Source organism: Mirounga leonina, unplaced genomic scaffold (assembly GCF_011800145.1).
Source record: "Mirounga leonina isolate KUSES-001 unplaced genomic scaffold, KU_Mleo_1.0 Mir_171, whole genome shotgun sequence".
NCBI lineage: Eukaryota > Metazoa > Chordata > Mammalia > Carnivora > Phocidae > Mirounga > Mirounga leonina.
The window spans coordinates 14,218,716-14,233,540 of NW_023270436.1; the positions used below are offsets into that span (position 1 = coordinate 14,218,716).

Consider the following 14,825-nt stretch of genomic DNA (forward strand, 5'->3'; position numbering starts at 1 on the left):
CACGCCGCCCGCCCCCGCCCCGGCCCCGGCCCCGCCGCCGCCGCCGCCGCCGCCGCGCCCGCCGCCGCCGCCCGGAGAGGCCATCAGCTGCTTCCCGTCACATGGCGGCGGGCGCGGGCGGGGACGCGCGGGGGGCGGGGCCGAGGGAAAAACGGCGGCGGGGGGGTTGCAGAATAAACGCGGGGGGACCGCGGGGAAAGCGGGGGAGGAGGGGGACAGGATAAAACCGGGGCGGGGAGGTACGGTTGTAGCTGAGAGGAACGCGGGGGGCGGGCGGACGGGACAAAACCGGGGGGCGGGGCCGAGGGGAAAATGGGGGGGCGGGCAGGTGAACGGGGACGGGATACAATCCGGGGGGCGGGGCTGCGGGAAAGCGGGGGCAGGTGAGCAGGGCAGACTAAAAACGGGGGCTGCGGGGCTGAAGAGAAGCGCGGAAGGGATGAAAACGGAGCGGGGGGAGAAACGGGGTGGAGGGGGAATCGGGAGCGGAAGGACCGCGGCGGGTGACAACGGGGGGTGGGGGCGGGTGCGGGAGGTGTAAGCAGAAAAGGGGGTGCGGCGGGGAGCGGGGCTGAGGGAGTCCGAGGGGAGGGAGCGGAGGACTGATGAGAGAACTGGGGGCGATGGGGCGGGGAGAAAGCCGGAGGGGCTGGGAACCAGGTGAAAAAGGGGGGAGCGAATGGGAGGGAGACTGTCGCTCGAGAACGAGGACCTGAAGACACCAGGGATCAAGGGAACTGGGGGGGGACAAAAAGCGGGGGCCGAGGGGAGAATTGGGGGGAGGGGGTCCGGGAACTCCAGAGCCGGTGAGAGGCGGGAGGGAAGGAACGAGCCTGGGGAATAAAATGGGGGCGCTGAGGCCGGGAGCTCAGAGGTTAAATGGGAGCTTTGGTGGAGGAGCCCAGCTCAGGGGTTAGGAATGGTAAGCCGCCGGTTTTTGAAAATGGGAACTAGAAAAAGACAAACCCGGCGGAAAATGGAGGGTGAAAACGAGCATGTCAAGGTTAAAATGGGCGGTGAGAAAGGGGCAGCGGGCCAGACAAAAAAAAGGGGGGGAATCCAAGAAGAGTGGGGGTCCACATCTGGACAAACTGGGTAAACATGGGTGTGACCTAGGAGGACGGAAGTTCACGCAAAGAGGTGTTGGGGACAACAGGGAGAGAAGCGAAACAGGCCAGGGGTACAGTGGGGACTCAGAAACCAGCTTGGATTAAACCCACACATATTCAAAGGGAGGGGCTGGGTGGAAAGGAACGTGGGACACTGAGGTTAAGGTAGGAAGCATGGGTTTGGTTAGAAAGGATGTAAGTTAAGGTGGAACCACTGTGATAAAGAGCTGGGGAGCAAGGCCAGGGCAAGGAGGAGGGAGCCGGGAGCGAGACTGGAGGGCAGTAAAGAAAGGGGTGGGAGGAAGAATGACCTAAGAGGGAGACTGACTTGAAGCTTCCTCTGAAAACTGCGGTCTAGCCTGGGCCTAGGACAGGAAGGTGGGAGGTCCCGTGAGACATTATGGGGGTTACAATTAGCTGAGCCCAGTAAAGAACTCCCAAGGCCACCCACAACTACAGGACAGCTGATAGAATTCATCTTTTCAGCCAGCCCAGCAGCAGATCCAGGTTCTCCCTGAAGACTGCTACCCTAACCCTTTAATGTTGGAAAGCATGCAGTCTGACCAAAAAGAGGTATCGGCAGGGAAGGGGGACAAAATGGAAGAACAAGTTTCTCAAGGAGATCAGGAAAGGTGCAGGAGTCTCAGTGTGAGAGAGTATCTATAAAGAATAAAATGGCGGGGCGCCTGGGTGGCTCAGTCGTTAAGCGTCTGCCTTCCGCTCGGGTCATGATCCCAGGGTCCTGGGATCGAGCCCCACATCGGGCTCCCTGCTGGATGGGAAGCCTGCTTCTCCCTCTCCCACTCCCCCTGCTTGTGTTCCCTCTCTCACTGTGTCTCTCTCTGTCAAATAAATAAAATATTAAAAAAAATAATAATAAAATGGCAATGAGAACGTTTTCATTGCCAACACAGGGAAAGCTAGTAAAAAAAACTGGGGGAGGCAAACCCATTTCTCCAAATCTTTCAGTTTACTAATCAAGTCTAAATCAAGATCATTAAAGCATTTATTTAAAAATAACTTTATTCCATAATCTTTTAAAAATTCATATTATAACCTCAGAATAAATTTCTCTGTCCCCACCCCTCCCACAGCACACCAAATATTAACATGTAGATAATGCAGAGGGATCTAATTTTTCTTCGCAGCAGTTCCTGGTCAGTCCCACGGTGAGAATTACCAGTTGGCACTTACTGCATCACAATAAATTTTACGGGGCAAGGATGATTTTCTGACTTTTGGTGTATCTTCCATGGTGGGTTGTCTGCAGTCTTAGGGCCTATATGTGCTTGTGAGAATTAGAATATCAAAGCCACAGGATTGCCTGAGCCCTTCCCCACTGTCTCCTTCTGAAATGTCAGTTGTGATAGCCGTTCAGTATTTATCTTCCTGGTTCTGGTAAGTGGATCTTGGAGTTCAGAATACCTTCCGATACGATTGTGTAACAGCACAATGTAACAACCTGGACTTTGCCACAGAGAGTTTGTAACCCACTGTCTCATGCTTGTAGTTTTAGGGATGAGTCATCTTAAAATAAAAGAAAGACCTAATTCTTTAACAATCCTTTAAAACTTGAAGGCTGCCGATACCTGTGCTCTCAACTGACCCAGGGCTCCGATATGAGTGACCGAAGTCGTGACTCAGCTAATCTAGGGTGTAGAGCGTTTGGCAACAAGACCTCGAAGCCCCCAATTGCTAGCAGAAAACCCTTGCCCCAAAGATTTCCTATCATCAGGTGCGTGTGCAAGAGAAGAAGTTCTGCAAAGCGTCTCAGTGATCTTGCAAATCATTCTCTGCGTTCCTAGCTAGGAATTTTTTTCCTGTTTTTTTTTTTTCTTTTTTTAATGTGGTTGCCTCTGCAGAGTGAACCCTCAAAGTCAGGAATTTAATCGTGGAAGATTCTAAAGGGAGACCAACTCAGAGTTCAGTGATTTAGAAGCAACTCAAGTCTCCTGTTCTGAAACAGTGACTTGGGCTGTCCAGAGTGGCGACATCCAGGAAGTGCTGGGCGGCAGAAGCCCCAGCACATAAGAACTGCAGTTTGCTATACACCCCAGATTAGCTGGGGGTAAGAACCTGCAGCCAGCCTCTGCGATCCACAGGGCTCTCAGCTGGGGATGGGGTTCACTCCTAGTCATTTGCTCAGTTCAATCTTTTCGTCCAAGAAAATTAGACTCCTCCCCGTGACACCTTTTTCTTCGCAGCAGTTCCTGGTCAGTCCCACGGTGAGAATTACCAGTTGGCACTTACTGCATCACAATAAATTTTACCTGGCAAGGATGATTTTCTGACTTTTGGTGTATCTTCCATGGTGGGTTGTCAGCAGTCCACAGGGAAACGCTGCAGACAACCAGCTTCTCATCTTAACCGGAGTCCCAGTCCCTGTTATTTGGAGAAAGGAAGCTCTCCCTTAAGCCTTAGCTCTTGCCCAGCAAGTGGGATATGAACATTAAAGAGTGCAAACTCAAGTCAGATTTTCATGTTTAGCCCACATCTTTTGCACCCTTATTAGGTCTCTGACATATAAGAGATTTGGACGAAATCAGAGACGAACAATCTCTGGGCTGTACAGGGATCTGGAAACAGCAGCTTAAACTCATCAGATGTTATTTCATTCAAAACTTTACATTGTTGATCAATGCATCCTCATACTCTCCTTAAGTAGGAGGAAGGAAACAAGTTTTCCCGTCCCCATTTCCAAGATTGAGAAATGGAGGCCAGAGGAACTAGTCTGCCCAAGGAGTACTTATCACCAGGTACTCCATTGCAAAACATTTCTCCTGCCTTCTTTCAAAGCCACAGGAGAAAGGGGAGAATGGGAAAATCTGCAAGCTACTAGGGAGTCACCCAAGAGGCTTTTGTATCAATATGAAGCTCTGCAAAATGAGAGGTTCTAATGAAAGGCACTTCCTCTTAGGGGCCCCTACCTCTTTTGAAAAGAATTACACCTCCAGGGAAGCAAATAGCGTCAGGAGAGCCCTGGTAATGCTTCCTCTGAAACCATTTTACAAAGAAGGAGAGGCCCAGGCAGCAGCCTGTAACTTACAGATGACATAGTTTCTTCCACTTGGAAAGGCAGAGGAGAGGATAAAGAACATCTACTGAACACGTGCTGGATAGCACTTTCCCCTCCACAATACCTCATTTAGTCCCCACCATACCCTGTAAGGCAGGTATGATTTCACCTATTTTACAGATGAGGAAACTGAGGCCCCGGCAGAGGAAAGCAACGTGCCCAAGGCCAGGAAACCAGTAAGGAGCAGGGCCCACGTTCAAGCCTAGGTGTTTACAACTCCAAAACCTGAGCCAAACTGCCTCCCTTTGACTCCCCATCAGTATCGGACACCTCCTCACCTTTTCCAGGGAGGTGACGTCTGCCTGGCTTTCCGGGCAGTGATAAAGGAGGTGTCCCTATCACCCCCACACTATTCCCTTGTGTGTATGGGGCAAGCTGGTCACGGACCTCTAAGAGTGTACTGGGAGCACTGTGCATGGAGGCCAGGTGCTTCCCCCCACTCTTGTCCCCTCCAAATCAGCATCAGTCAACCTGGATCAAGCCAGAGTCACAGTGAAGGGGGCACCTCAGATGCCAAATGCACCTTTCCCCGCCACGCGCTGCCTGTTCCCAACACGTTTTAACATCAATGAGAAAACTTAACAGCAAATCAAACCAATTTAGAAAAAAAAAGGGGTGGGGTGGAGAAGGGAATCTGTGTGTGTGTTTTTCTTTTTTCGCTGAGTGTCCCAAACCATTTTCAGCCCTCAGGCAGGGGTGCAAGTCAAGTCAAAGCAGGATGAAAAGCTCATCTTCAACGTAGCTTTCCAGGCTTTTAAGATGGGATAACGGAGGATAGTTCTCTTTCTTCAAACTGGCCTGTCTTCTTCTTGAACGATGTCACTCTGCTCCTCACTGCTGTCGTCTGGACAGGAGGGAAAAGCAGATCCGAGTCTGAGTGAGCTAAACAAGAGGTCACTCCATCTCCACCATCCGTTTTCAATCACTGCACTTCCTAGTCCTTCACCGGTAAGCCTCAGAACGGGAATTCATGGGGGAGCAGGTGGGGCAGGGTGTGTGTTCCCCTTTTCTCCTGTTCTTTTCACTCAAGATCCTCTAGACGTGCTTGGTACTGCTTGATGCATCACCGGGTTCGTGCCAGTCCCCTCACCTGGAATTCTCTCTCTCTCCTTTCTGCTTATTCAAACTCAACTGTCCTGAAAGACTTGCTTCATATCCTCCTTCTGCCATTAAGCGTCTCCCAACCAATGCACCCCTGAACCACTCACCTCTCTCTGAGGTCCTGTGATTTCTTTTTTAAAGATTTTATTTACTCATTTGAGACAGAGAGATACAGAGAGAGAGAGAGCATGAGCAGGGAAGAGGCAGAGGGAGAGGGAGAAGCAGGCTCCCCGTCAAGCTAGGAGCCAGACACGGGGCTTGATCCCAGGACCCCGGTATCCATGACCTGAGCTGAAGGCAGACGCTTAACGACTGAGCCACCCAGGTGCCCCTGAGGTCCTGTGATTTTTAAGCCTATCATTCCTCTGGCAATAATCAAATTCCTCCTTGCAACAGCTCTTCTACTGCTCTCTCAAAGTGATGGCTCAATCTTGCTTCCGTCTTAAGTTTCCCCAAGTTTTCCTCGGTACACTCTGACTGGTCTTGGAAAGCTCCCTGCCTACAGTTATGATCGGTCTTTTTTTTTTATTCCCCCAACAATGCCAATATTGTGCCTTTCCCAGAGCAGGTCCTTGATAAATGTCGGTCAGTTTAATTGTGGGGTCGGGAGTTGACAGATCCTAGATGAAGCTTTAACTACCTTCCCCACCCTTTAAAACTAGACTCACCTCTCAGAGATTCTTACTGGGAGTCCCAGTGCAGCCTAACAGAGTGCTTTGAAGGACAAAGAGCTCACCTTGCAGAGCCTGGAGCCCACTGCCCATCCAGTCGACATTCCCATTCACCAGGGCAGTCACTCTGTGAACGTGGCCATGCTTACGGATTTCTTCTGGCGATGCCTCTCTCTCATTTGCTTCTTCCTCTTCTTCCTCCTCTCCAGCGGCATCTTCCTCCTCTACCTCCTCCTCTTCTTCTGAATCCACCAAAACCATGACATCCCCCATGTCTTGTCCCCTAATTTCCAAAGGGGAAGAAATAATCAAGATTACCATTTTAGTTCCCCTCACAGCACGTACACGAATCCTACGTTCCTTTCCTGAAACGCCCTTTATTTCTGCTCTACTTACTGAAACTTTGCCTCCTACTCATTATTCAAGGCCCAGGTAAAGTCCTTTCCCTCCCCGCAAGCCCTTGAACCATGATTGCACTTGGAGTCCATGCCCAGCGGTTTAGCATTTAATTCTCCAGTTCACTGCTGGTTCTGCCTACCCAGCCAGACTGTGCATTTCTTACACATGCCACTGGCCAGTGACAGTGCTGGAGCATTACATTTTCATATAATCTTCACAGTCTCCTTCTGGAAAACCGATGAGGAGACAGAGGCTCAGAGAGAATCAGGGATTTTCCAAGAGCACAGGGCTTGGAAATGGCAGAGGTGCAAATCTGAGCCCAGGTCTGCTAGTTACAAAGCGTTTTTCCACTATGCCTTGCTGCCTCCTCCTGTGAGAAATAGGCCTGGGGAATGAAAGGCTCACTCGGGAGATGTCCCTCAAATACAGGGCAGTAAAGGTAACATTTTCCCGTGAAAGATCATCCCAGAACAGGAATATCCCTTCATAAACTGGTTAAAAGGAACAAAGAGAAGACTTCTTTGCTCCAACCCAGAATCTCTTTAGGAAATGATTACACAAATTCCATTTAGTTACCTTGTCCCTACTGAGATTTTTTTTTTTTTTTAAGATTTTATTTATTTATTTTAGACATAGTGCGCAAGCACAGGGAGGAGCTGAGGGACAGGGACAAGCAGACTCCCCGCTGAGCACAGAGCCTGACTTAGGGCTCAATCCATGGCCCTGAGATCATGACCTGAGCCAAAATCAAGAGTCAGACGCTTAACCGACTGGGCCACCCAGGCGCCCCCTGAGATTTCCTTTTGGGAGGGCATGCTCAGACTAGTCTTCCAAAACATGCTGTGAGACTATGACTTATTCTTCCTTTCAGCTCTTTTTAGGAAATTAAATAAAATAAATGCGCACATGCCTGGGCTCACAGCCCACACACCATCTTTATGCTTCAGTGAGAGCCCAGCTTGAGGTCTGGGGTCTGGTACTACACCCTGAGGTCTGGCATCACAAAAAGAGCACAGACTTTGGAATCAGTCAGACCTGGATCGGAACGCAGGCGCCGCTATTCATTTCCTGGGTGAGCTTGCAGAAATTATTTTAACTCCCTGAGCGTCCATCTCCTTATCTGGAAAATGGAGGTGCCATTACCCTCCTGAAGAGTTATGAAAGAGTTTCCAATAAGGCCTAATGAAGCCCCTCCACCCAGTGTTCGGCACATGGTGGGTCCTCCACAGCGGCTGCTAGTATTGCTCTTACAAAGAAAACAAAAACAGCAGGGAAGACAGACCACGGAAATGGGTTTTTGACTCGATTCTAGGAACACTCACCTGAAAGTGCTTCCTACTGAAGGGAGAAAGGAAAGAAAATTAATATCCAGTAACATCCACTTCAGCAAAGTTTTTAATCTAACGTTTGCAAAAGAAACGGAGAAATGAGAAAACTGACCCAACATGACAGGTGACAGGGTGTTCAGGGATGGTACTTAAGTGACTCATTATTGTACATCCGGCCCCAGTCAAGAAGCCTATAGAATGGGACCTTGGGTAGGAGCACAACCGGGGCCTCCTTCCCCCACCCACACCCTTTCAAGAAGCCTCAAAGGTAAACGAAGGGACCCAAGAAATCCTTACCTTTCCAGCAGAACACGGGGTTGTAATATAACATAAGCCCTGAGATGATAGCCAGTCCCAGCAGCAGGAGGCTCATGATGGTGCCCACAAGTCCCCCGATATTTAAAGGTTCTGCAAAGACAAATCACACTATTTATTTTATTTTATTTTATTTTTAAGATTTTATTTATTTATTTGAGAGAGAGCATGAGAGTGGGGAGGGTCAGGGGGAGAAGCAGACTCCCTGCTGAGCAGGGAGCCCGATGCGGGACTCGATCCAGGGACTCCAGGATCAGGACCTGAGCCGAAGGCAGTCGCTTAACCAACTGAGCCACCCAGGCGCCCCCACACTATTTATTTTAAAGATTTTATTTATTTATTTGACAGAGACACAGCGAGAGAGGGAACACAATAGGGGGAGTGGGAGAGGGAGAAGCAGGCTTCCCGCTGAGCAGGGAGCCCAACACAGGGCTCGATCCCAGGACCCTGGGATCATGACCTGAGCCGAAGGCAGACGCTTAACGACTGAGCCACCCAGGTGCCCTGACAAATCACACTACTGATTCATTCCACTGATTCTTTGACGTGCTGGTCAAAGAGCAACAGCTCCCTTCCTCTGCCTGGGTCTCAGTTTTGTTTTGGTTCCATGATATCCGGCAAGGCATATGACCTCTCTATAAAGAAGATAAATATCTCATTTCCCGACCTCAGACAGTTTGTGGAAAGCATGTGATGCAAAGGAAGACTGGAAGGTTAAAATCTCCAGACATCAAGACTGTTTATAAGGCCACCGAAATGAAGAGGGTGAGCTATTGGTCCCATGATAAACAGTAGTGATGAATGGAACAGAATAGAGAACCCAAGAACAGACTACACGTAAAAGAAAATTTGATAGATGACAGATTAGTGAGTAAAAGAGGAATTATTCAAGAATGGTGCTAGAATCGATGGCTATCCAAATTTGGGCGGGGGAGAAACTCAATCCCCACACCTCACACCATTCACAAAAATCAATTCTAGATGGATTAAAGATTTAACTGTAAAAGGCAAAATGTTAAAACTTTTTAGGAGAAAGTATAGGATAGTATCTTTGTGGCCATGGGGGAGATAAGATTTCTTGAGATGTAAAAATTGCTAATGATATAAGATCCATAAAATTAACTACATGAAAGTAAGAATGTCTGCTAATCAAAGGATACCAAAAAGAAAGCAAAAAAAGACAAACAAGCTAAAAGGAAATACTTGTAACATGTAAAACTAACAAGGAATTAGTATGCAGAATTTCTAAAGAACTCCTACATATCTGTAAGAAAGGGGAAAATGTCAAAAGACACAGTGAGTATTTCACAGAAGAAACACAAATAGCAAACATATGAAATAATGTTCAATCTTCTTAGTAACACAGAAGGGCCAATTAGAACAGTAAGATTCCATTTTACATGTACTTAATGGGCAAAAATCACAAAGCCTGAAGGCAAAAATGCAGAACAACTCAACACTCTTCAATACTGCTGCTGTGAATAGAAATTGGTACGACCACTTTGGAAAATGATTTGCTATTATCCCAGAAAGATACAAATGTGCATAACCCTTCCTTTCTATTCCTTCTACATATATCCTAGAGAAATATTTGCCTAGGGACCTGCTATATATGTGTACACAAGGAGCCGGGTAAAAGATTTTCATGGCAACACTTTTGCTCATCACAACAACAACATCAAAATCAGAAACAATACCAAAGTCTATCAGCAGGAAAATTAGTAACTTAGTTGTGGAACCATGACACAGAAAATCCTACAGCAGTGAAGAGGTACAAAGTATAATTACACATGTTGGCATGAATAAACCCTAGGAACAAAATGTGGAGTGGAAACAGCAAGGATTTCACTATGTAGTAAAATTTTTCTTGAATAAAAAAATTCAGGATAGTTGCTTACCTTTTTCAGGAGGCCCAGGATGAGACTGGAAAGGGGTCTAGAGGTAGGGTTGGCCGAAAAAAATACAACATGCCCATTTAATTTGGATTTCAGATAAACAATGAATCCTGTTTTAGAATAAGTATGTCCCATGGAAAATGTGGGATATACTTACACTAAAAAATGCTTTGTTTTTCTAAAATGCAAATTCAAGTGGGCATCCTGGTTTTGTTGTTGTTGTTGTTTTTTTTTAGCTTTGTTGTCATTTTCTAAATCTGGCCACACTACCTACAAATAACTTCAGCATCGTAGGCACCCCTCTGTATCTTAAGCGGGATGGTAGTTTCTCAGGTGTGCATTTTGCTATTATGCTTCACGACTTACATTTTTTGTTTTTTATGTATTTTATATTTATAATATATATATTCTTTGGGATGTAACAAGTTATTTTTTTAAGTTTTATTTTATTATTATTTTAGTAATCTCTACACCCAGTGTGGGGTTCCAACACATGACCCTGGGATCCAGAGTCGCATGCTCTTCCGATGGAGCCAGCTAGGTGCCCCAACATAAATTCTTTTTTTTTTTAATCCCCATGCAATGTTAGAGATTTACAACTGGGTAATAGTTTTTCCACCTTATCAAGTCACAGTCAAGCAGATACGCCTTCTCCCCAGTGGCAGTGACCCACGTATAGGGAAGAACCAAACTGTCCCCATGCTGGTGCCTGGTCCTCTGAAGCTCTCACTGTCCTCCTTTGGGGCCCCTGCCCTCACTCACCTTTCACGGTCAGCCAGATGTCCACCTGCCGCACCCCCACAAGGTTCTCAGCCTGACAGACATAGTAGCCCTCATCCAGGGCCTGGGAGCAGTTGAGGATGGTGAGACTGGATATCTGGCCATTCTGCGTGATGCGATAGTGGCCATTGGGCTGGAGGACCACCTCAGGCTGGGTGAGGTTCCTCAGCCACAGGATCTTGGCAGGGGGGTAGGCTCCAGTCACTTGGCAGGTGAGCGTCACATTGCCCCCCACGAAGCAAGTCCTCATGGGCTCAGAGAGAAGGGAGGGGCTCCCTGGTGATCAGAAGGTAAAGAAAGACAAATGTTCAGGGAGACTCAAACCATGGCCTGAGATTTTCAAGAATATTACTACCTTCCTGATGAAGCAACTCCAGGAATTTCTGTCCTGCACTTGGTCTCATGTAATAATAAAAGCTAACATTTATTGAGCATCTACTATAGGCTAGGCACTGTTAAACTTATTACCTCATTTTGCAGATAAGGAAACCGAGACCCAGAGAAAAAGTTAAGTTACTTGCTCAAAGTCACACAACCAAATAAGTGGTGCCCCTAGGATTTTGGGTGACCAACTGTCCTAGTTTGCTGAAGCCTGAGGGGGTTCCTAGGACACAGAGCTTTCAGTGAGAAAACTGAGAAAGTCTTGGGCAAACCAGGATGAATTGGTTACTTTTTAAATTTTTTTTAAGATTTTATTTATTTGTTTGAGAGAGAGAGGGAGGGAGAGAAAGAGTGCGCGCGGGGAAAAGGGCAGAGGAAGGAAAGAGAAAACCCCAAGCAGACTCCCGACTGAGCACGGAGCTGGATGTGGGGCTCGAGCTCACAACCCTGAGATCGTGACTTGAGCCAAAATCAAGAGTCAGACACACGGGGCGCCTGGGTGGCTCAGTCGTTAAGCGTCTGCCTTCAGCTCAGGTCACGATCCCGGGGTCCTGGGATCGAGCTCCGAGTCGGGCTCCCCTCTCAGCGGGAAGCCTGCTCGCCCTCTCCCACTCCCCCTGCTTGTGTTCCTGCTCTCGCTATGTCTGTCAAATAAATAAATAAAATCTTTATCAAAAAAAAGAGTCAGACATGCAACTGACACTGAGCCACCCAGGAGCCCCGAGTTGGTTACTCTTGTAAGCCCAAGTTGCCAGGCTTTTGTAGCCCACATTCCTCATCTACACTCTAGGCTTGCATGCATCATAGCCACGTTGCTCATACAAAGAATGGGTGCACAGCCTGCCAGGAGTGCTTGAGGGGACAATGAGGCAGCTATATTCATTTCCTATTGATGCTGTAACATCTGATTTAAAACAACACAGATTTATTCTTTTCTAGTTCTGGAGGTCAGAAGTTGGAAATGATCCTGTGGGCCTGGAATCAAGGTATTGGCAGAGCTCATTCCTTCTTGGAGGCCCCCGGGGTGGGGGGAATCCATTTCCTCGCTCTCTCAGCTTTCCGAAGCCACCTGCATTCCCTGGCTCCTGGCCCCCCTCGCCTCACTCCAACCTCTGACATCTGTCATCATGTCTCCTGCTACTGAGTCCCACCCTCCTGCTCCCTTTTAGAAGGACCCATGTAATGACATGGGGCTCACCCCGATAATCCAGGATAATCTCCCCATCTCAAGATCTTAATCCCAGCTGCAAAGTCTCTCTTGCCATGTAGGGTAAAGTCACAGGGATTAGGACATGGACATCTCTGGAGGGGGAACATTAGTCGGTCTATCACAGGTCTGTCCTAGACAGCTCCCAATGCAGCATCCGTGTGGCCTTGGGGTCTGATCTGAGTTGGACACAGGGAACTGTAAGGTCTCCCCTAGAGATCCGTGATGTGAGCACTCAGCTCCTAGGGTGATTGTGAGAACAAGCAAGAGACCGTGTGGAAAACACTGAGCACAGCATCTTGCGCACACTCTGCACTCAGTAAATGTCAATGTCACTATTATTGATATTGCCTATTTCATGGTTCTCGGACTTCTCACTCCGAGTAAATTTTAAGTCCTTCAAAGGTCAGGACTCGGTATTCCTCCACGGGACCCGGTGCCACGCTAAGTACATAGCTCTTACCCAAAAAGATTTGCTGGACTAGGTCCCAAGGAAGGGGGTCCCCGAGGGAGGCAAGGGTTCTGGGGTCAGCCCAGCTTGGGATTGAAGTGCTGGCTTCAATCACTTACAAGCTAGGTGAATCTTGGTAAGTCGGTTCACACCGTATCACAGCTGCAACTTACAAAACGTCCTGTCTAACCTGCAGGCTATTGCGAGGCTTACAAACAACATATGAATGATCTGGAAACAGGCAAAGAAAACCCTAAACCCTAAAAGAGCAGGACTGACAGAGGTGACCCCTTCAAAATCAGAAACTGCGGATCACAGCAGGGATGAGGCACAAATGTAGTTTAGGAGCCAAGGAGGACAGAAGAATACCTATGACAGGCACGACAGTTCTATGAAATTAACTGATAAAGTTAATATAAAGTACTCTTAGGCAATAATAGGAAAAGATGAACCCAATAGAAAAACGGACAAGATATGAACAGATTAATTCATAGATGATATATAGGGACACAAGAAGCATATGAAAATTGCCAACCACACCAGGATCAAAGAAACCCAAATTAAAACAGTTATGCCACGTCCTAATGAACAAATAGGAAAAGTCTAAAAAAATAAATGATTTAATGGTAACACTCCACGTCGATGGAAATCCTGGGAACGAAGTACTCGCACACAGTCACCGCCAGTGGGTTGGGCTTCTTTGTGAGGTGATGGAAATGTTCTGGAAGTAGACAGCGGTGATGGTTAAGTACAACGTTGTGAATGTACGTAAAACCACCACATTATACGCTTCGAAATAGTGAAGTTCATGTTATGTGAGTTATATCTCATTAAAAATAAAATTGCAAACTACCAGTTGGGCTGGATTTGGCCCATGGGCCGTCGTGTGCCAAGCCCTGTTGTAATGCAGAAAGTGAGCCTTGTCCCTTCTGTTGCCCGAGGCCAGCCAGGTACCGGACACAGATCAGACACTCGGGACATGTTTGCTGAATGAGTCAGTGGGGAAGGGACAGCCATGTGAATGCCACTTGCCTGGGACAACAAGCACCTCCTGGAACAGCAAGGCTCTCTTCTCAGCAGGCCAGCGCTCCACGGCCACCCCTCTGAGGTAAATTATCCTGACAGGCCGTGAGGAAAATCCTCCCCACGGCCAACAAAACCCAACACTCTCTGGTCCTTGCGTCCGGTTGTATTAGACCCCCAGGGCTGCTATCACAAAGCACCACAAACCGGGTAGCCTGAAGCAACAGAAATCCATTCTCTCACGGCTCTAAAACTCAGAAGTCTGAAATCAAGGTGTCAGCAGGCTTGATTCCTTTGGAGGCTCCCGAGGGAGACACCATCCCATGCCTGTCTTAGCTTCCGGCGGTCGCCGGCCATCATGGGCATTCTGGGCTTACAGAGGCATCACTACAGTCCCCGCCTCCATTATCATGTGGCATTCTCCCCATGTGTCTGTGTCCAAATGGCCCTCTTGTAAGGATAGCAGTCGCGGGAATAGAGCCCACCGTAACCCAGTATGACCTCATCTTAACTTCATCACACCTGCAAAGACTCTTATTCCAAATATGGCCACATCCACAGGTAGCCAGGATTAGGACTTGAACAGATGTTTTTTGGGGAGACACAATTCAACCCACAACAGCCATCTAGCCTCATGGATACCTCATGCACGGCCCTCTGGCTACACTGGCCTTCTCTCAGTTCGTCAAATGCCAGGTACATTTCCACCTCAGGGCCTCAGCATTTGCTATTTCCTCTGCCAGGAACACTCAGCCCACCCGGCCAGCTCCTTCCCATCCTTCAGGTCTCTTCTCAAAACGCTACCGCCACAAGGAGACCTTCCTGCCCCTGAGGAACAGTGGCTCTCTTCCTAAAAGAGACTCTTTCACACACCCCATTTCATCCTCTTCACAAGTACTATCGCTATCTGAGCCTACCTTACTTGTGTTTGGACTTTGTCTTCCTCTCACCCCCACCCCCACACAGAAGAATCTATGAAGGATGAGTGGTCGTGGTTCCAAATACACGTCCAGGAATCATGTGACACTCTTCCCTTCAAAAAGTGGAGCCCAATTCCACCCACTCCCCTTGAAAGTAGAGCCAGACTGT

General features: G+C 48.1%; 1 protein-coding gene across 3 annotated transcripts in view; it reads right to left on the reverse strand.

Moving 5' to 3' along the window:
* Positions 1-2,260: 2,260 nt before the first annotated feature.
* VSIG10 (V-set and immunoglobulin domain containing 10) overlaps positions 2,261-14,825 on the reverse strand; it is a 32,348-nt gene continuing 19,783 nt past the window's right edge. Inside the window, exons 5-9 of one of the 3 annotated variants that reach the window (XM_035017100.1) lie at positions 10,657-10,950; positions 7,982-8,092; positions 7,679-7,694; positions 6,023-6,240; positions 2,261-5,029 (exon numbers count right to left, since the gene is read on the reverse strand). In XM_035017100.1, coding sequence (XP_034872991.1) covers positions 4,974-5,029; positions 6,023-6,240; positions 7,679-7,694; positions 7,982-8,092; positions 10,657-10,950 — 695 coding nt within the window. In that variant the 3' untranslated portion in view covers positions 2,261-4,973. Of the gene's footprint in view, positions 5,030-5,553; positions 6,241-7,678; positions 7,695-7,981; positions 8,093-10,656; positions 10,951-14,825 lie in introns of those variants that run through there. The other 2 variants (XM_035017099.1, XM_035017098.1) reach the window with 2 other exon arrangements.